We start from the raw sequence: 20,680 nt of genomic DNA on the forward strand, positions 1-20,680 counted from the left end.
GCTGCAGGGACGGCGGCAGGTCCCTTCTGCCTTCCGGGGCCCGGCTGTCCTACCCATCGGTGACACTGCCGGTCAGTGTGACAGCTGAGGGCCCCTGGCCTTGTCGATGTCACCTGCACCCTGGCGTGCAGGGGCAGACACCCTACAGTATCCTTTAGGGGGTACAGAGGAAGAGGGCCCCCACCACCTTTACTGGCTGTTTTCAGTCTAAGCAGGGACCCCACTCAGCCACGGCCAGCCCAGCAGGGGGCCATACTCGGCCGTGTTCCCGTGCACAGGTGACACTGGCAGAGAGGGGTGGCTGCACAGACCCTCCTTGGCTTCTGCCTGAGCCAGGGTTGGGCAGGCCCTGCGGCCACGCCCGACGGAATCCTCCGTCCCGTCCAGAGGCAGGTCCCGGTTTTGAGCCCAGGTGTGAGCGTGGGCCCCTGTGCGCTCTGCCCCAAGGGAGCTCGGTATCGCCACCTAGAGTGCTAAACCAGGCCCTGTGGATGGGCCGAGGCCCTCATGACACTCCCCACCCAGGGGTCTCCCTGCCTCCCACTGTTCCCAAGCCTCACCGGTCCCGGGCGGGTCCTGTTAGAGCCACCCTCCGGCTCTGCTCACACGCGCAGCCAAATGGCCGGGAGACCCTGTGCCACCCACGAGCCCAGCTGAAACGCCCTTTGACCAAGGACAGAGAAAGGGCCTCCCTTGTGGGAGCTGACGGGCGGGCAAGCAGAGCGTGGTCTCCAGGGTGGTCTCCCTGTCCCCAGAGAGCTCCAGCAGAGGTGTCCCAGGGACCCCCTGGGCTCACATCCCCCCTTTTCCTCTCAGTGACACCCCCAATTTAGATCCCGCTTCAGGCCGTGGAGCCAACTTTCGGTTGAGGGCATCCGTGGTCCCGAGTCGCCCGCCAGCTGGGAGCAGTCCTCATGTGGGGGGGGGGGGTGCCTCCCTGCCCTCAGCCTGGCCCGGGACTCCGGCCTGCAGACCCTGTGCCCCAGAGCCGCGTCCCCCCACCCCCCAGGAAGGACGTGCCGGGGCCAGCCCCCGACTCACGATGCAGCTGGAGAAGCCGATGCCCCCCAGGCGGGGGCACACGTAGTGCCACACGCCGATGCTGCCCCGGCGGATCCTCTGGCCCACCGCCAGCTCCAGGAAGAAGAGCGGGATCCCGATGACGATCAGCAGCACCAGGTAGGGCACCAGGTAGGCACCTGTGGGGAGGGAGGGGCGTCACAGGGTGTCCGGCCATGGCGCAGTGTCCTGCCCACCTCTCTGGTCGTCTCGAGCTGTCACTGGTCCTTGGGCTCCTCGGGAACGGTCTGGCTCATACCTGTGACGACTCCCCCGACCTGAAGCACTGAGGGAGGATCCAGGCGTGCCGCAGTGCCTCCCGCTTACAAGGCTGGACCCACAGGCAGGCAGGCAGGCGGGTGGGCAGGCTCCGTCCTGCCTCTGAGAACCCACACGTCAAGTCACACGCCACAGACACACTCACCTCCTGATCTACTCTGTGGACCTGCTCACAACCCCTGCCACCCACGGAGCCTCGGCCCAGAGGGAGTGGGCCCCCCAGAGGCACAGGCCCCGGGCAGAGCCTTCCCCGCCTCTGTGCCAGTCGCAGCAGGCGGGCAGCCCCGGCGAAGTGGGGCCTGGAAGCTCTCCAGGGAGAGGGGTCTGACCAGCGTGGCCAGGAATCTACAGCTACCCGGGAGGGACGGGAGGGAAATGAGCGGCTCAGGAAGGCGGCGCTGAGAGGATCATACAGGACAGAATGGATACCGCCAAAGATTCCAAAGGATAAATTAAACTCGCTGTCCTGGGCCTCGCTGCACACACAGTCTCATTTCCAAGTGACAGGGCATTTAGCAGGAGAATTAAAACCGAGTCTGGACACGGTCGAGCGCCCCCCAGAGAGCTGTGCCAATGACTCAGTCCTGTTAGCAGAGCCGCTGGCCCAGCCCTGCCTGTCCATCAAACGGCATCAGGCCAGCGCGGTCACCAGTGTCCTGCTGGTCGCCCCAGGCCATGCCCTGCGAGCTGAGAGTCCCCAGGAGACCCTCCAGCCACACCGCTCTGCCCCAGACAACACGACGGCCCACATGCTCCCCAGTGTGTGCTCGGCCTGCCCACAAACCCAGGGCGGGGGTCGGCACCTTCCAGGCATAAGACCCAGCCTTGGCCACTGTCAGGTGTTGGCCACCCCGCACCAGGCCCACGCAGGGAGGGCACGTCAGGACAACGGAGGGCTCAGGCGCTCTCCTGGGCGAGCTGGCAGGTCCTTCAGACTCACGTGAGCAGTGTCAGCACACACGTACACACACACACACACATACACACGCACGTCACACAGAACCAGCTCAGCACACACGCGCTGAGAGGCCGAGAGAGCCCATTGGGAAAGGTTTCCCGGGGAGGCAGCCCACTGAGCCCACACAACAGCCTCCAGCTCACACACACACACACACACACACACACACACACACAGTCACGTGCACGCACAAATTCCACACGTCACCAACCAGCAGCCCCAGAGGCCGTGGCGCTAAAAGGAGGGAAGGTCCGTCCCTGCACCGCGTCCTGGCTCTCGGCCTTGGGCCAGGGAAACGGAAGGGAGAGCGGTGACCTGCGGGGCAGCAAAGGGCCACGGCCTGGCTGGCTCCGAGTTTCGCCCGAGTGGCCTTGGGTGGGCCAGGCGTTTGGGGAGTGGGCGTCAGGGCGTCGGAGGAGGCGGTTGACTTCTTCTCCAGGTGCGCCTCTCCCCTCCCGAGAGCCAGGAGAGCCTCCAGGTGCGCACAGTCCAGAGAGGGGCCTGCAGCAAGGACCGGCCACCTGCCACCCGCCACCCACCACCCTTCACTCAGGCCCATCCACCTCCGCTGGGCTCCAGGGTGCTGCCTTGATACCGGTCTCTGCAGCGGGCAGAGGCCTCACCCACCGGAGGGCCCGGGGGATGCGGGCTGGGTGGGCAGGATTTCTGGGTAATCAGAGGTACTTTTTTCTATCAACCTTTGTTGAGATCACTGGTAAATGCACCCTCTTCCACCCCCAGAAAATACAAGTTAGGGACACACTGGACTTCCTTTGAGGTTCCTGAACCGCGGGAGCCTCGGGCCACCCCGCTGAAGGGCAGGAGCACCGCTCAGGGTTAGGGAGTTTAGCGGAGGATGGCTGCGGGGACCGGCTCTGGAGGTCTCCTGGATCTCACACCATCACTGACAGTCTATGTCTCAGCCTACACTTGGGGTCTCGTTTCTGGCCAACCCTGAGGTTATTTCTGGGATTGGAAAGACTGCCTTGGGCTCTGGTTGGTGTGGCTCAGTGGAGTGAGTGCCAACCTGAGAACCAAAAGGTCACGTACCTGGGTTGCAGGCCAGGTCCCCAGTAGGGGGTATGCATAAGATAACCGCACACTGATGTTTATCTCCCTCTCTTCCCCTCTCTCCAAAAGTAAGTAAATAAAATCTTTAAAAAGAAAAAGAAAGTGGTCTCAGCCTGTTGAGATGCATACTGAGCAGGACGGGCTGCGACCCCGGGCAGAAGGGGCGTGATACTGCAGTAAGACCTTGTAGGGGGATTCGAACTCAGGGCCCCCCTACCTGGGAGGCAGTATATGTGGGGACTGCATGCTCAGACTTGGGGCCACGCTGTCCCGGCTTGCATCCTGACTTTATCACTAGCTGTGTGACCCTGAGCAAGTCATTGAACCTCTCTGTGCCTCAGCGGCGCAGTCTCTAAAATGAGGGTGATACTGACATGGGGTTGCTGGGGCATCCGATGGTTGATGGTTGAACCGTAGGAGACTAGTGCTTTGATCGTTTCAAGATGCTCAAGTATCGGCGGTTTCGTCTATTTCAGCCTAATAACACCTAGTAAATACCTAGGACGGTGCCTGGCGCCGCCTAGTAAGTGTTTAATCATAACGGCCCGAAGCTGCTCCCTACAGTGTGTAAGATCCCGTGCTCAGCATGCCTCATGTCAACCTGCTTTCGTCCTCCCAGCCACCCTGCTCAGGTGGGAATCACTATTATCCTCATTGTGCATGCGGACGAGGTGCAGAGCGAGACGCCGCACCGCAGACTGCTGACTGCAGGACGGGGACTTGAACCCCAGCCGGCCAGGATCTCAGTAGGTCTCAGCGCTTAGCAAGTCCTGGGGAGCCTCACTCTCATCCTGAGCCCCGGCCTGCAAGGGTTCCAGTTCCGCCTCGGACAGGGGGTGTTCCTCGTCGCCCCTCAGCCCAGCCGATTGGCAGGGCACCCCGCGGCCCGCCGGCCCGCCGCTTACCGCCTCCGTTTTTCTGGCACAGGTAGGGGAACCTCCAGATGTTGCCGAGGCCCACGGAGAAGCCGATCTGGGCCAGGATGTACTGCAGCTTGCTGTTCCAGGCCGGCCGGTCCTCGGCGTCCAGCTCCTCGTCCACTGCCTGCTTGCCGCCCACCCCGCCCGCCACATTCAGGACGCTCTGCTTGTAGTCCACGGGCTCCTCCAGGGCCAGCAGGTCGGCCACCGACTCCGTGACATGCTCGTTGCTGTGCTCGCGCTGGGTCACCTTGCTGTTCTTCGGCATCGGTGCCACCGGGGCCGCGCGGCCCTGCTGCCCGGTGCGCAGAGAAGGCGGGACCCGGCTGTGGTCAGCTGCTTCTCATCCGGGACCTGTGAAGCCAGGCGGGTGGGAGAGGGTTAGCTGGCCAGCCCAGAGGGGTGAGAGGCTCAGGCGGGCACAGCCGAACCACCCCCTTGTCACGCACGCGGGGCTGGTCGGTGGCGTGGAATACTGGGCTGGCCTGTCTCCCTGTCAGGGGTGTCCCCCGAGGAGCCCGGGGTCTGCAGCCTCAGTTTCCCCCCAGGCCTTCTGGGAGCATCAGTAGAGGGCAAATCTGATGAGGCCGAAGAGGCCACAGCAGACACCAAACCCCAACCCGAGGCCGCCCATGGAGCCGTGTTCTCTCCCATAAGAGCAGATCCGAGTGGAGTAGGGTGGCCCCACGGCCATCGGCAACCAGGGTCGAGCAGGTTGTGCCAAGGCCAAGGCCAAGCCCTCTGGTTCTCATGAGCCTAAAGCATCTGGTGGGGCCCAGGGAAGCCAGCGGCTGCCTTCTCGAGGGTCCTTCCGCTCAAAACGTCTCCATGGGTCTGAGGCATCACCGGCGCTGGTTAGGAATGCAGAGTGCCAGGCTCGCTCCAGCCCTGCTCAGCCTCTCTCTGTACTTTTGCAGGATCCCCAGGTGATTCGAAGGGATGTCAACATGGGGAGGGGCTGTTGTTGTCACCGTGGGGCCCCTGGACGCCAGCCCCTGTGGCCCCTTCGTCCCCAGGCAGGAGCGCTGAGCAGGCTCAGGGTTCTGGCACCGGAGTCCTGGAGGTGTGTGCTCGGTGCCAACAAATCCTGGGTCATCGCTCACCGATGACATTATCTGAGGGCCACCGCGGCCAAGAACCGGCTCTCCATCCTTCAGGGGCAGTTTGACAGCAGACGCTGTCTGCTCCCCAGGGGCGGCGGGGGGGGCCGGGAAGGCGGCACCTTCCCCACTATTCCTCATCCACCTTCCCTGCTGCCCCATACACAGATAAAGCCCCCCTCCCCCGGAAGTGAGCCCTTCGAAGGACCAGCGTTCTGCTCTATTTCAAAGCACCTCCTCGTTAGGGGGAGGCAGAGGATTGTAAACTAAGCACATGGACACCTGGCCTGCCGTTGCCCTGCATCTTTCTAGGGATGTAACCTGCCCGGCTCCGTCGTTACTTAACTAAGCGACGCTCTGCCTCTGGAAGCCGGCTCCCGTCTGCTGTCCTGGGGCGGGCCGCCTGAACCGCACAGACAAGGGCGCGGCGCAGCAGAGGCGTGCCCAGCTGCCCTCCCCGCTGGACTTGACCCAGACCTTCCGGCTTACTCCAGCAAAGACCGCCCTTTGAGGGGACCCGGCTGGCCAGGTCCTGCTGCTGAAACAGGGAGGCCTGGCAGATGGGGATCACCGTTCACGCCGGTCTGTGGGGTTAGCCAACCCTCCCAGGCCAGGCCTTGGGCCACATGCAGGCAGGTGACACTTCCCTGTCCTCTTCATCCAAGGGGGACAGGGAGTCCTTAGTGACTGCCCCCTGCCACCCCAGGAACAGTCAGGGTCTTGGGCTTTGGAGTGACCGGGACGGAGCCACCTGCCTAGAAGACCCCAGAGTTCCCTAGAAGAAATGCAGCTCTCTGCTGGGACTCCACAGTGGGTCAGCTGACTGTCCCGTTGTGTCCTGGAGTCCCCCCAAGGAGGGACTGTGTGTCCGTGGGCCCTCCAGCCCTCGGCCTGCCTGGGCTGCTGCAGAAGCAAACAGCACCCCAGGGCACCAGCTGTGGGGGGGCCCCGTGTGCCCGAGGGGCTCCCAGGATGAGCCCCGCCCCCCGCCCCCAGGGCCCTGAAAGGGAGTGAACCTGAGGCGCCTGCAATGGCTGTCATCTAGCTTCTCCTACAGCTGTCGCGGAGAATTTTCATCAACACTGGACAGGGGAGAAGGGTCGGGGTCCCGCTGGAGACCGCGTGGGTGGGGCGCCTCAGCGCAGAGCCCGTCTCCAGCTTCCCGGCCGCAGCGGGATCTGATCAGAGCGACCTGCAGTGCATCAGGCTTGGTTTGCTGCACGTCCTGCCACCACGGGAGACAAGCAAGGGGGATTCCGCAAGTCTGCAGAATTCATCTCGATGCTGACTCCGTACACAGCCCCGTGAGTGGCAGCTCTGGTGGCCAACGTGAGAAAGGGCTGGGGGTGGGGACGCTTCACTTTCCACCAGGAGGACTCAAGGGCAGAATCAGCAGGCTATGGTAGGGCCCGAGCTACCTCGGCAGCACCGCAGGAAACAGCTCGACAGGAGCGGCTCCTTTCTCCCCAGACGGCACTGCCCTCACCCCGGTGGGTCGAGCACCCTGCATTTCGGCGGGGGGGGGGCAGGGGCCTCCGGGCAGCGGCAGCTCTGCAGGACGCAGGGTGCTGGCTGCACCGTGCAGGCCGAGGCTCGGGGCTGGGCTGCGGTCGCAGCTAGAACCTTCTGTGCTCAGGTGACAACCCCCGACTCTGACACTTAAAATGTGAGGGCTCGAGGGACCCTAGCACCATTCCCAGCTTATGTATGAGGCCACGGAGGCCCAGAGAGAGCGCGCCAACAGCCCAGCGGCGCTGGGCCAGACCCTGGGGGACGAGCACTGGACGAAGGCGGTGATGGCGAAGACCGGGGGCTTCGAAGCCAGACAGGCCTGGATGTGAGCGCTCCCACTCCTTTCTTTCTTTCCTTCACCCATTCATTCCGTCCCTCATTCCCCGAGTGCCTCTGCGCAAATGTCCCCTCCCCAGGGATGCCTTTCCGGACCACAGAATGGCAGCCCTCCGGGTCCCAGCCCCGCAGCCCACCCCGTGCGTGCTCTGTCTGCAGCAAGTACCACCCCTGGCCCGCCGATGTCCTTTCTTCCTTTAGTGCCTGGACCTCCTACAGGAGGGATGAATCCCACAAGAGGAAACACTCGGCTTACTTCCTGCACTGCTGCACCCCATGCACCTAGAACAGGGAAGGCAGGCACGGCCCACGGGTCTCCTCGCTCTGGGGCTCTCTCCACAATTTTAAAGGGGAGGTGGCGCCAGCAGCGACTGGGAACAACCCTCCCTCCTCACCTCACCCGCCGCCTGGGGTCCCTGTGCTGGCCAAGGCCAGCTTTCAGGCCCGCACACGGAATCCAACGTGCACGCAGCCAGTGACCCCGAAGCATGACCTGGGACAAGCACCAGGGTCAGCGAAGGACCCAGGAGGGGAGCCAGCCACGATCCAGGCATCAGAAGGTGCTGGGCATCAGAAGGTGCGAGCTGCTGGGCCCGACCCACCACCAACCAACCGCGCAAACTGGCAAACCGGCACGGCGGGCCTGACCTCTGGGGCCTCGGTTGCCCTGTGAGTGAAAGGGGGTGGTCTGGGTGGCCTCTGAGTCCCCTTCAGCTCTGCATCTGTCCAGGGAGTGCCCCCATGCGCCCGGGTGACAGGGAGGCCTGGCGTGCCCCAGGCTCTGGCTGCTGCAGGCTCTTGGGCCTGTCTGTCAGGCCACCCTCACCCGCGGACGGCGCGCTGGGGCGTCGTGGGGACACTTTGACAGCCGCCCCAGCTGTACTGGAATCCCCCCGGGGGTAGCTGGGCGGGTTGGGAGGTTGCTTTGGGGAGCAGCACGTGAGGTGCCGTTCCGTGGCATTCTCTGGCAGGGACGCGTCCATCGCTCCAAGCACCATGCGGAGGGGCTGGACAGCCAGGAAGCCTGTCACCTAGCAACCGTGCGGCTCACAGCTCAGAAAAGCGCACGTGAGGGGGGCAGGACTGAGCCGCCGAACTGTGCATCTTCCTAAAAAGAGAAGAAAAACACCGACTGGGAGGCAGACAGGGAAAAACATCTCCTGTCTGGGGGCGGAGGGCTTCTCGACAACTTTCCAAGCACAGCTCTCAGCCAGCACCTCAAGGGGTGCGGGCAGCTGCTCTCCCCAGACCAGGCTGAGCCGGAGCCCCTCCACCCCTCACAGCAGCCAGCGCCCTCTGAGCCGCCTGCTGGGGTCGAGGTGGGGGCTCTCCCTTGGGAAGGTCTTACTGTGTAACTCAAGGGAGCCTCTAATCGTCCAAGTCAGACCCCTAGGGAGCCGAGTGGAGAGGCCACGTCTTTGGGAAAGCAAGCAGCCAAGGTGGCCGCAGACCCCGAGCCCCAGGGGGCGGGCCTAGCCAGCTGCCCTCGGGTCTCTCTGCTCTGGAAAGAGCGCTCTGCATTTTTTTTAAAGATTTAATTAATTTATTTTTTTTAGAGAGGGAAGGGAGGGAGAAAGAGAGACAGAGACAGAAACATCAATGTGTGGTTGCTGGGGGTCATGGCCTGCAACCCAGGCATGTGCCCTGACTGGGAATCGAACCTGCGATGCTTTGGTTCGCAGCCCGCGGTCAATCCACTGAGCTACGCCAGCCAGGGCTGCATTTTTAAGTGCAAACCTCTGCATCAGGGAAGCCGAGCCGTGAACAGGCCCCAGACCCCAGGCCCTCAAAACAAGGGCCAGTCGGAGGCTGCCGTGGGCGAAGAAGGCAGCGGGGTCGGGGCCTCTCTCGGAGACCTTGCCGGCCCCCTGGCTTCCGCGTGACAAGCCGTGTCGGCCTCGACAAACTCCCCTAATTACCTCAGGGCCTTGGGGCTTCCACCGAGCCCAAACCAGGTCACCGTGATCAGAGACACAAATTGTCCTCCAAATTATTTTTAATTGTTTCGCTGAAACCTCGGGCAGTCACCTGGAGCACACTGCTGCTGGCAGGCCCTGGCCTCGACCGGGCGGCTGCCCGCCTTGCGTTTCCTGGCCCAGGACACCCAGGCGGGCGCGCGAGCACCGTTCCTGACCTCTCCGTCCTGCATCCTCCACCCAAAAGTCACCGAGGCCTGTCAGCGAGGCCCAATGGGCCCTCTTTCCCACCCGCCCCATCTCCGGTCCCGACCCCCCTCTGCTGGACGCTGAGCAGGCTCCCCGCGCACTTCTCCTCCAGGCCTTCGGGGGCAGCTCCCTGAAATGCCATGGGGCCCGGTGCCGACTAGCTGTGGCATTTACAGCTCCCCCCTGGACCCCCGCCTGCCCTCCACTCCCACCGCGTGAATCCCGCCCCATCCTCTGCCTCCTGAAGCCTCCTGTCTTTGGAGGGGCGGCTCAAGGTCCACCGCCTGGCCTCCACGACGCCATCTGCCGTCCCTAAGTGAGAATGAATGTCCTTTCTTTCCCCTTCCCAGCCCGCTCCCTGGGACACTCTTCTAGGCTTTTGCCATCTGGCCTTCTCATGCAGCTGGTTGTTTCCACGGCTGCTTCCCTTCCTGAGTGCCATGCCCGGCCCACAGGGGACCGAATGTGGCACTTCACGAATGTCCCAGGGTCCCTGCCTCCCCAAGAACCACCTGCTGCCACCAACAGTGCAATCTCTCTCCCCGCTGCCTTTACCTCTGAAACACAGAGGCGGCCCGGGGAGCTCACAGATCTGCAGAGAGAGCCGGCTGAACCTCCAGGGGAGCTGCGTGCCCAGCCGGGGCGGGGGACTCTGACGGAGTGTAGCCCCGGCGCCCATGTGGGGAGGACCCCGGCCTTGGAAGCTGGCTCTCCGTTCCTGCTGCATCTGCACACCAGGGGCCGGGGCCCACCTCCCGACTATGTCTGGTTACCACATGGAGGGAAGGGGGAAGACAAGGAAAGGCTGACTGAGAAGCTGAATAACCGGAGCGGTCACCTCTCACTCCGCTTCCCGGATTTACGGGGTCTGAAACCACCCTGGCTTCCGCGAGGCCACGTCCTGGTGTCTTACTATGACACGTGCACAGGAAATGATATGAATGGACTCAATGAGCGAATTGAGGGCCTGATGCTTGAGCTCCCCAATTTTTCTAGAGTCTGATGTAATTCCCAGCTTCCACTTTGTTCCCGTTTGCGGCTGCGACGTTCTGATCTCAGGAACACCAGATGCCCACGGATGCCCCGAGCGGCAGTTCAAAGCTAAGGCCTGACCCTTGCTCACTGACTGCGGGCTTCTTACAAAGGAGCGACTCTCCTCTGCCCCACTTTCTCCGCTTTGTAGGCGGCATCCATCCTCCCCGCCGGGAAACACGCACCGGATGGGCACAGGCTCAGCCCCGAGTGTCCCGGGGGCTGGGGGGCAGGTCCAAACGGCAGCTCGGGCTCAGGAGCCAGTGCGCGGTCTGCAGCACAGCGCACCTTCCCGTCCCGTGCTCCTGCATGTTCTCAGCAGTCGGCGTTTTGTTTTTCTCCGTCAAGAGGAAGAGAAGCAAGAAAACGGGCAGATGGTCGGCAGGGGTGGGGGCAGGAACCGGCACCGGAAAACGTGGGCGGGCCAGTGCCAGCCCAGTCTTTTGGTTCAGTTTCACCGCTTCACGTGGGGGAAATACGTGCCCGGGGGGGAGGCAGCGAGACCAGCACCACGGACGCCCCAGGGACGCATGACCTTGTGCTGGAGTTCGGGTGCTGAGGGAACTTCCGACGGCACAGCAGGTGTGGTGACAGTGACACGGACAACAGCGGCAGGCAGGCGGCGCCCCTGAGGGCGGACTCTGGAGCAGGCATCACCTGCTGTAACCCCCCCCGCCAGCGGTGTGGGGTTGGGACCACGATCACTCCCGTCGACAAACGAGGCAGGAGAGGCTTAGAGGGATGGACGACCTACATTCCCTTGACCTTCAGGCCCTTTGATGCTGGTACTTTCTGGAACTCACTGGAAAGGGCCAATGGAAGGTTTTCACCCAACTAGGTCCCCACAGCCTCCTGACCAACAGCCAATCTGAGGTGTCGCTGACTGTGCGTCACGTCCTGACTTGAAGACGGGACAGTGCACACAAGTACGGACCGTGGAACCGACACGATGAGGAGCACCGTCGGGAAGTGGAGGCCCCGGGTCCCCGCCGACCGTCTGACTCCAAAACCACACGGCTGTCACAGAAGGGTCATGGGCTTTGGACCCAGGAAACCCGGGTTCGAGCCCCGGGGCCTCTGGCTAGCCGTGAGTCTTCAGGAAAGCACACAGCCTCTCTCGGGTTCAGCTCCCGGCCCTGAGATGATGGGAACGGGGCTCCGACCTCACAGGGAGGCACGGGGATCAGATGAGATCGCACAGGGGACACGCCACAGGCCAGCGCCAGGTTCACGGGAACACAGGGGGAGGGGGCTCAACCAGGGACAGAGGTGCGCCCACCCGCTGTCCCGCGGTGTCCTGGCCCCGACATGGCACAGCAGCAGGTGCCCGGGGACGCAGGGGCAGGTGGCTGGATGCAGGAGCTCAGGGCTCCCACGGACCACCCGCCTCCCTCGTGGGCTGAAGGAGAAGGGGGCCCGGAGACCCCCGTGAACTAGAGATTCTGCTGAAGTGTAACTAGGGGATCCTGAAAACCCCTCTCCGCATCTCCCCCTCCTTCTCCCCCTCCTTCCTTTCCTCTCCTTCCTCCACAAATATTTACTGAACACTGAGCATGGTCCAGGCCCTAGCAGGGCACAGAACCGAGCAAATAATGTTCCTGCCCTGTGGGATCTATATCCTGGTGCAAAGGGACAGATACCGCAGACAAATGTGTAATTAACAGGGCACAGGAATATACTGTGTCTGTAACACATACAAAGATACCAGGTAAATATGTAATAGAGGGGTAGGAGGGGATAGGGTGAGGCGGGGAGGCTGCAATGCAGAGGGGGTTGGGGCGAGCAGCTCTGGGCGAGGCCGGGTAGAGCCGTGTGCACGTGCCGGGGAAGCACCCAGGGCTGCACTGACAGGGAGTGCAAAGGCCCCGAGGCAGGACCGGGCGCCTCTGACGAGTAGAAGGGCAGGAAGAAGGGGTCCACGCCCAGAGCGTCCCGAGCAAGGGGGGCGGGGTGCTGAGACGGGGGCGAGCCGGAGCCCCGAGCAGGCAGGACTCGGGGGCCACGGAAAGCACCGGGGTGGAGGGGGGGTTGCTCTCAGGGCCAACGGGAAGCTGGTGGCCGCTCCTGGGACGGGGAGTAAGGGGACCCGCCTGTGTTCACAGGGATCGCGGTTGCACCAGGGAATAGACAGGGAGGGTGGGTGGGTAAGAGAGGGCGGGGCCCCGGGCCAGGCTGGTAGAAGAGCCCCAGGTTTCAGAGAGGTAAGCGGATGACTCGAGGGCGCTGAAGGGTGCGCCAGGGCGCGGACAGGTAGACCGTCCCAATCTGGAAACCGGAATATTTTTAAAGACGAGATGTGAAAATAAAATGTCCAGGAGCGACGCGTGAAGGCCTCGCTCTCCTTCTCTCACGCACAGGAGGCGCTGGGTGGTGACAGATGGGTCCTCACGGCATCTGCCCAGCTCCTCTGACCTGGATTTCCTGAAAGCCACTTCTTCTCTCTTGTCTCGGACAGAGCGGCAGACATGGAGGGAGCCAAGGGTGTCCAATTACCTGAGCTACCCACCCGACCGCTGAAGAGCCCTTGAAGAAGCAGCGGTGAGGAACCCTTAATTACCGCCCACCATGACGCCTCTTTCCTGAGAACCAGGAACGTTCGTCTGCTTCCTCGCCGGCAGCTTCGTGAAGGGCCGGGCAGAAAAGAGCTCCCATCAGGACCGGCCGCAGGACACAGCGGAGGGAGCCGGCATTTTTGAAGTCCTACTATGCTTACAGATGTTATTTATTCCCCACCAACTTGGGGCAAACTGTTATTCCCATTTTACAGACAAAGAAGCCTGGGCAAGATAAATATCAGGTCCAAGATTACCCAGCCATGCCCTGGCCAAGTGGCTCAGTTGGTCAAAGCATCGTCCCATGCACCAAAAGTGTGCAGGTTCGATTCCCTGGTCCGGGTGCATGAGGGAGGCAACCGATCAATGTTTCCCTCTCTCCCTCTCTCTCTCTCCCCCCACCCTCTCTGACCCCCTCTCTAAAATCAATAAACATATCCTCAGGTGAGAACTAAAAAAATTAAATAAGATGACTCACCATGAATGGGGGAGAATGGGGACTTGAACCATGGTCTCCCTAACTCTGCAGCCCACGTTCTTCCCGCTACAGGAGAGCTTCCCAGTCTTTTGCATGCATGTCTGACCCGCAGAGGGGAGTGAACTGGCATGGCACACCGGGGCACGTGGAGGGGGCTCCAGCACCCTAGGCAGCTCCAGGCTACTCCAAAGGATGAGGGCGTCCTGCCTACTGGGCCACGTGCCACCCACCTGTGGCACCAGTCAGGGAGTTCCCCAACACACCAAGCCTCGTCGCAAAGCGTTCACCCGAGTCTCACCCAGCAAGCCGACGGACGGTGGGACAGTCTGGCCTCCACCATTTCTCCCTGAGGTCAGGAGCCTCCTCCACTCACTGGCCCCTTTCCCAAAGCCAGCAACATAATGCAATTTGGGGAACCGGTCAAGGAGATTCCTTCCAGCTGTTCTAAAGGAGTCCCCAAGTGACCAGCAGGCAGGGTGTCTCAGCGGCGTGCCAGGACCGTGGACAGCGCCCGCCGGGCCACCCTGGGAGCCAGTCCATATCGCCCAGCGCAGGAGAACCCCCACTCTGCCCTGTAGACACGCGGGGAAGGAAAAGGTCCGTGTCCTCACTGCATATTCACCTGGGAACACCTGAGGAAGCCACTCCACCAGATGAGTTCACATCTCTTGAAAGGCAGCGTTATCAAACAGCACTCCCCACCCGGAGTGGGGTTTAAAGCCGCAGGAGCCCAGGTGTCTTGTAATTAAAGGGACGGTGCAACCAGTGGGAATTTGGGGTGTGCACCAGTGAATTCTGTTTGCAGCTGGGATAGGTGGCAAATTAGCGGTGCACAGAACCCTGCAGAAATGCTCGTTAAACCAGCAGTTAGAAACGATGGGCTGCAGCGAGAGGCAGCTCACCTTCCAGGGAGCCCTGAGTCGGTTCTGGAAGGTGGGGTGGCGGCTCGGTGGGATTGGCGCTGCTGGCGAGGTGACCCCAGGCCGGGGAGCGGGGGCCTGACTTCCCCGGGCCCTCTGCTTGCCCGAGGGGCCACAGAGCAAACAGGCCCGCATCTCACCTCCCAGACTGGGAGCCAGGGCTGCCCGGCACTCACCTGACCCAGAGCCATTCCCTAAGGAGTGTGCCTGGTTCCAAACGCGAGAATAAGGTCATCCGGCAATCCAGCTTGTGCCTGAGCTTCTGTTCTCACGAGTCTCCTGCACCCTGAATATCTAATTATGTTTTTTAATACCTGGATTTATTCATAGATGCACAATGTTTATATTTTTAAAATGACTTGTGCTGGGGTGGGGGGTGGGATTATCGAGGGGCTCCACACACATGTCCACAAAATGGCTGCCTGGGGGGCAGGGGTGTCTGGGAAGAACCCCTTGTGTCCTCGGGGGCGGGGTGGGGCAACATTAGTGCTTCTGGTGCAACTATCCACCCGCAGGTACAGGAACTTCCCGCCCAGAGCGAGGTGGCTTGGAGGTGCTGGGCAGGCTGGGGTGGTGTGGGCCTGTTCCTTGGGCATGGAGATTTATTTCTCAGAGAGAGAAGAGATGGGGAGAAGCACACGCCAGGTTTCCCAGAACTGCCTAGGATGCAAAGTGGCAGAGCCCTGAAGGCGAGGAGGGTGGGCTCTCCGGGGGAGGAGCTCTGGACCCCAGCAGCGACCCTCTGGGCAGCTGACGCCATTCGGGCAGCTGCTGTAAACACCCCTGGAGCTGTGTCCGCAGCTCTGCTCCAGGATCTCAGCGGGACCTGCTGCGCACGTCCTGGCTCGTGCTCGCCAGCAGAGAAACCTGACACACCAGGGTTCCCACCTGACTCTGCAGATGCAGAAACCCTCCCGGCCACAGCCAGCCTGTTCCAGCCCCAGCCCCAGCCCCAGCCCCAGCCCCGGCCCCGGGCAAACTGTGAGGGAATGAGGTGGGGGCGGGGGCGGCAAGAAGTCAGGGAGAGAAATGCACACGTGACAACAAGGCACCCAGACACAGCCTGGAACCTTCTTCTGGATGGATTCCAGCCCACGCGGAACCACGGACTGCATTCCCCAAACCTTTCTCGAGTGGAGGTCCGTTCATTCTGTACCAACTTCCCACTGGCGGAGGCTCCCTGCCTCCTTCCTCCGGGCCTGAGCTTTGAGAACGGGACCCTCGGGCTTAGACAACCTCGTGTGGGTAAGTGCTGGGGGCCGGCAAACGTGAGTACAGGACTTAGGATGGAGACATAGCACATCATCGTCAAGGGCACGAAGTTTGGAACCTCACAGACCGGAGTTCAAACTCTCAGGGCGCCGCTCGCCTCTTGGGCGACCTTGACCAAGTTATTTAACCTCTGTGAACCTCAAGTCCCACATCTTCAAAACTGCCGAGTGCAGCATCTGTCTCCTGGGATGGAGTGGAGATTAAACAAGATGGTGTATGAATAAAGCACTTAGCACAGCACGGAAGCCTCCGTGAAAATCTGGATATTAGCGCTGGGTGCCGAGTGCGGCGTGCGCTGTTAGACTCCAGGATGGTACCCGCCCTCCTACGAGCTGGGGAAGCGGGCATGTCCCCACAGCCTCTGTCCCGGTACGGGGGAGTGCGCTAATGCAGATCTGCCCGTGGGGCTGTGCTTTTGCCCTTGGAACTTGGGGGGACACCAGCTGAGGGAGGCCTATGTGAGACCACTTTGCAGGGGCCGAGTGACAATTTTCTTTGTCCTGTCCCCGCGCTCCAGATGTGTGACGGTGAGGACTTCCAGCAGCCCAGCCTGGGAGCGAGCGATAACTCAGACCTGGTTTGGGGAGGGGGGGGAAAGCCCAAATTCATCTTCCCTTTAAAGTATGTGGCTGCTTATCTTAGCGGCTTTAAAGGGATTAGTGATGAATCGTCCTCCTGCAGCTCAGCCAGACAGGAAAGGGGCCTGAGGGAGGGAAGGTGCCCAGGGAGAGAAGCCTGCTTCTCGGCCTCCTCTCCTCTCTGTCCCTAGCACCCTCGGAGTTCGCCAGATCGCACGGGGAGGGCATTGATTTCCAGGGTGCACAGCACCCCCCCATGTGCGCAAACACATGCACGTGTTTCCAGGAGCAAACAAGAGTGCCCTGGGTCTGCAGGGCCTCCTTGCTGCCCTGGGGATCCCCTTACCTCCTCCACTCTTGAGCAAGCACATCCTAGCGCAGCACCAAGTCCAGACACACTCCAGAGGGGGGAGCCAGGGGCCCGGGATCCCTCAGGGCAGGCAGGGGGCGCACTCCTTCCCCCTTGGGAAGGGCCAGCCTCACCCCGCCCCGACAGCGGTCTTGCAGCTTCTGACTCCACTACAGATGGGACAGGTGGGGAGCAGGATGGCAAGACCAGATCAGAGGGCAAGGGCCCCTGACGTCCTCCCAGCAGGTGCCACAAGCTGGGACCAGGCCACAGCCAGGCACAATCCTCAAGAGTCACGGTCTCTGCAGGAGCCACTGCAGCCGGCCCAGGGCATCCGCAGACCCAACAGGAAGCCTTGCCCGCCCCTCCCCCGCCGCCGGGCCCTTCCTCAGGCTTCTCCGTTCAGGGTCTCCTGGGGAGAAGTGAGGGTCAGAGGTAGGTCGGTTTGCAGCTGAGCTACCGAGTCCTTCTCAACAACCACGAGTGAAGCCTGTCACTTCCTTTCGTCTCCACCCCCCCTCACACCAAGGAGCAAGGGCAGGGAGAGAGAGAACGCTCCGGTTAAGGCCCCAGAAGGAAGAGGTGGGGAAATCACATTTAACAACGGCGCATCTGCTACCTGTCTGGCACATCCGCCACCTGCCCGCACTGGGCTCAGAATGAGCCTGCGGCAAAGGCACCTCAGGCATCCTTGGTTTTCCACCGAGGAAGCCCAGGCTCCAGAGGTAGAAAGGCTCGCCCAAGGTCACCCTCCTGGCACGTGGCAGAGCAGAGCACCAGTCCGTCTGAGCACAACCACAAGCCTCCCCCTCACCCCCAACCTGGACCCGCTTGCCCTTCCCAGGGTTCAGCGCCCGAGGACCCTTGCCCAGGATCCAGGCAGCCTGAGCTCCGCTTAGCTCCCCCTGAGGACCTGCCCACCCCCGACGTTGGCGTCAGGGGCCCCCATTGCCGGCCATCCCCACTCCCGAGTCCTGGCACTGAACTCCATTCAGCTCACAAGCAGCGGAGGCAATTCCGTGTGTGACTCAGGCCAAGCCAGCTCCCTCCGAGCGGGGCGGGCGGCACGATTTGCCTCCTGCACTGAGTCACCTCCAGGCCAGGGATTCACTGACACTCACCACCTACTTAGCCACAGCTGCTGCATTTGAGAAAAAGCCAGCAGAGAGGCTGGAGCCTCTGACCGTCCCCGTGGAGGGGCTACAGCCAAGGACAACCAGGTGGGACCTCAAAGCCTTCTTGCCCAGCGCTGGGCCCACCTCACCAGATCACCGATAATGTAAGCACGGCCGGAGACACGGGAAGCCCCCGTGGCTAACCTCCGCACACTCTGACCGTGTTCTCCAGACAGACGGATGTCCATCAGTGCGTCCTGCACAGCCTGCACAGGACCTAACTAAAGTTTTGATTGATTTTTTTTTTGAGCCATTACAGGATCTTCTTAGTTTCTAGAAGTTCCTGTTCACAAGGGCCAGTGCCCTCAAAAGATCTCCCCAACCCCACCTGCCTCGTGCTCACAGCAGAATGGCCCCAAATATAGCTCCGGTTAGAAAGTCCCTAATCCAAAGAACTCGTTATAATATTTACCAAAGGAAAGAGGAGGGGGGTCAAATTGTTTTGTTTTTTTTTTTTAATACCTCTCGACAGAGACTGGGTTCTCCTCTAAGCGGAGTGACCTCGGATTTCTGACACTCGCGGCCCCAGAGAGCTGTTCGGGCTTTAAAAGGAAACACCGAGCTTCCTTCCGGCGGCAGCGCCCCTGGAGCATTGCGAGCGTCGCTAGAGAGCCGAGCCCCCTGCGCGCAGGTATAAACGTGGCAGAGGCCTCTCTCCCGAGGCGGCGCCCCCTCCAGACCTGTACCCCGCGCACGTTCCCCGTCTCCGCCATTCCGCTCCCAGATGCGCCTCCCTCGAGGGAGGATAGGCTTCCCGCTAGCTCCGAATCCAGCGAGGACCAGCCCCAGAACGGGGGATTAAATATTCATCTCGGGCGTGAGCGCTCTGCTCCTCCTGCCAATGATACTGTCAAGGTCACGGGCCTGAAGCCTAGCCGCTCGGCTGGGGTCTCCAGCCGCGCCGATGCCTCCCCGCAGGAACTGCGCCCTGGGCGCGCAGCTCCAGGATGCGAGACCCGCGGGGCCTCCTCCCGGCTACCCCCGGGCGCTTGTCTCTGCAAGTCTGCCCCATTTCCTCCGGAGTTCTTGGGCCCATCAGGGCCCCGGAAGCTGGCGTCAGGTGTCCAACTCGTGAGCACGGCGCTAGGCACCCCGGAAACGCCGGAGGAGCGCAGCCCCCGGGCTCCGTCGCCAGGCAACGGAGGCAGGAGAGGCGGGAGGGGCCAGGGCCCGCGCAGAGCCGGGCGGATACAAGAGCAGTGCCGCCTTGCACCCGGGTTCTTAGGCCTTCCTGGCTGGGGCGGGGCCGGAACAGCTAAAGTTGCGGTGGCTGACCTGGCAAAGCCAGGCAGGGCGCGGCCCACGACTCACCTGTCCCGCGTGGGCCGTCGCACGGACTGGACCCCTGCACTCCCGGGAGCACCTGCGGTCCCCGACGGGTGGCGGGCGCACGGCCCCTCCCACAGTCAGCTGGAGTCTGGCGGCGACGGGCAGGGGCCGGGGCTGGGAGGGCACCCGGAGCCGCGCGTCCGCGACTCTGCTCGCTTCTCGCTCCCTCCCTCGCCGCTGGTCCCGGCCCAGCTCCCTCCCGCGGCTCGCTCAGTGCTCCGGGGAGCGGTCCGGGAACCCAGGTGCAGCGGCAGAGGGAGCGCGTGGGGTTGCAGAAGTCGGAGCCTGGTCACGCCGGGCTCTGCGGAGCGGAACGAAGCTGGGCGGAGCGCAGCGCGCACTGTTCCCTCGCTTTCCGAAAGGCCACCCTGGCGGCGGGGCGCCGTGACGCAGGCTTGACTCACGCGCGGGCCCGCGTCAATGCGAGGCTTTGGGGCCGCAAGCGAGGCTCTGATAGCCGACGCAGGCGGAGGGGCGGGGGGCGGGCAGGAGGAGGGACAGGGGCTGCCCAGAGCACCAGCCTCTTGAGGCTCCTCGCCAAGGAGCCGAGACCCTGGAGAGGAGTCGCCTGGGCTTCAGCCCTCAGAGGGGAATTAGACCTCAATGGCCAAGGCCCCCCTGAGTCCTGGGCCTCGTTTCTTCACCTTTTCAGTCCCAGCCCTTTCCGTCCACCTTCGTGATCTCCGTGGCACCCGAAGTGCTTGCTCCCCCTGCCCTGGCAACTTGCACCTTCCTGCCTTTTTTTCCCCCCTCTTCTCTCCTGGAATGCCTTTCCTGCTCCAGGGCCCTTCCATCCCACCTCCGGCGGGACCAATCGCTGTGCAATTCACCTCCTCAACGTGTCCCTCGTCTAGTGGGCTCCTGCGGAAGGCACGTGCTCCAGGGGTCGAGAGCATGGAGACCATGGTGGGAGACCTCCGGGAGAGGCAGAGTGGGGTCTGCCCAGCAGCCACAAGACACAGCAGAAGGACAGAAGACTCTAGAAGATGAGGAGAGTGGGGGACAGTGAGGGGAGACTGGGCTCTAGGAAGACCTCATGGAGGAGGGGAGACAGGGTCCTGGCCTCAGAAGGTGGAAGGAGAGGAGGGTGCCCCTTGCAGAGGGCACAGCTCAGCAAGAGCAAAGCTGCAAGAGAGTGGCCGTGGGCCTGCCATGGTTTCCTGGATGCTACCTCAGGGGTAGTGACCGCCTGAGCTGGAGCAGGGGTGAGGGTAGGGAGGTAGGCGCCGGGCTCCAGGGCTGTGGAGGACCATGCGGGGAGTCTGGGGTGAATTCTCTCTGCTCTAGAGGACGTTAAGGGGAGCCTGGCATGAGAGGCAGGTGTTTGGCAAGGATGGGACATGGGGGGTGTCTCAGCGGCTCTACTGAAAGGCAGTAAGTGGGACCGTTGTCATGAACTGAGGGCTCAGAGACTTTACCTTTTCTTTCTGACAAGGTGGCCTGCCGTGGTTTCCTGGATGCTGGCAGGAGACACGAGACTCCCGGGCCCGAGACAAAGGACTTGACTACTCAAGGCACAGCAGGCAGCTTGCGCCTCCCGGTCAGATCAGTCTACCTCAACGCCAAGTCCAAGGCAGGAGCCTGGGGCCGTGCCC

At 62.3% G+C, this 20,680-nt stretch overlaps 1 protein-coding gene across 1 annotated transcript in view; it reads right to left on the bottom strand.

Moving 5' to 3' along the window:
* Window positions 1–19,459, bottom strand: part of SLC6A17 (solute carrier family 6 member 17) — a 43,615-nt gene extending 24,156 nt beyond the window's left edge. Inside the window, exons 1-3 of the mRNA XM_045817074.1 lie at window positions 19,068–19,459; window positions 4,273–4,641; window positions 1,042–1,199 (exon numbers count right to left, since the gene is read on the bottom strand). Of these exons, the coding sequence (XP_045673030.1) occupies window positions 1,042–1,199; window positions 4,273–4,555 (441 nt within the window). The 5' untranslated portion in view covers window positions 4,556–4,641; window positions 19,068–19,459. The remainder of the gene's footprint in view (window positions 1–1,041; window positions 1,200–4,272; window positions 4,642–19,067) is intronic.
* Window positions 19,460–20,680: the final 1,221 nt, after the last annotated feature.

This window comes from Phyllostomus hastatus, unplaced genomic scaffold (genome assembly GCF_019186645.2).
Source record: "Phyllostomus hastatus isolate PE091 unplaced genomic scaffold, TTU_PhHast_1.1 phas_scaffold_216, whole genome shotgun sequence".
Taxonomy (NCBI): domain Eukaryota; kingdom Metazoa; phylum Chordata; class Mammalia; order Chiroptera; family Phyllostomidae; genus Phyllostomus; species Phyllostomus hastatus.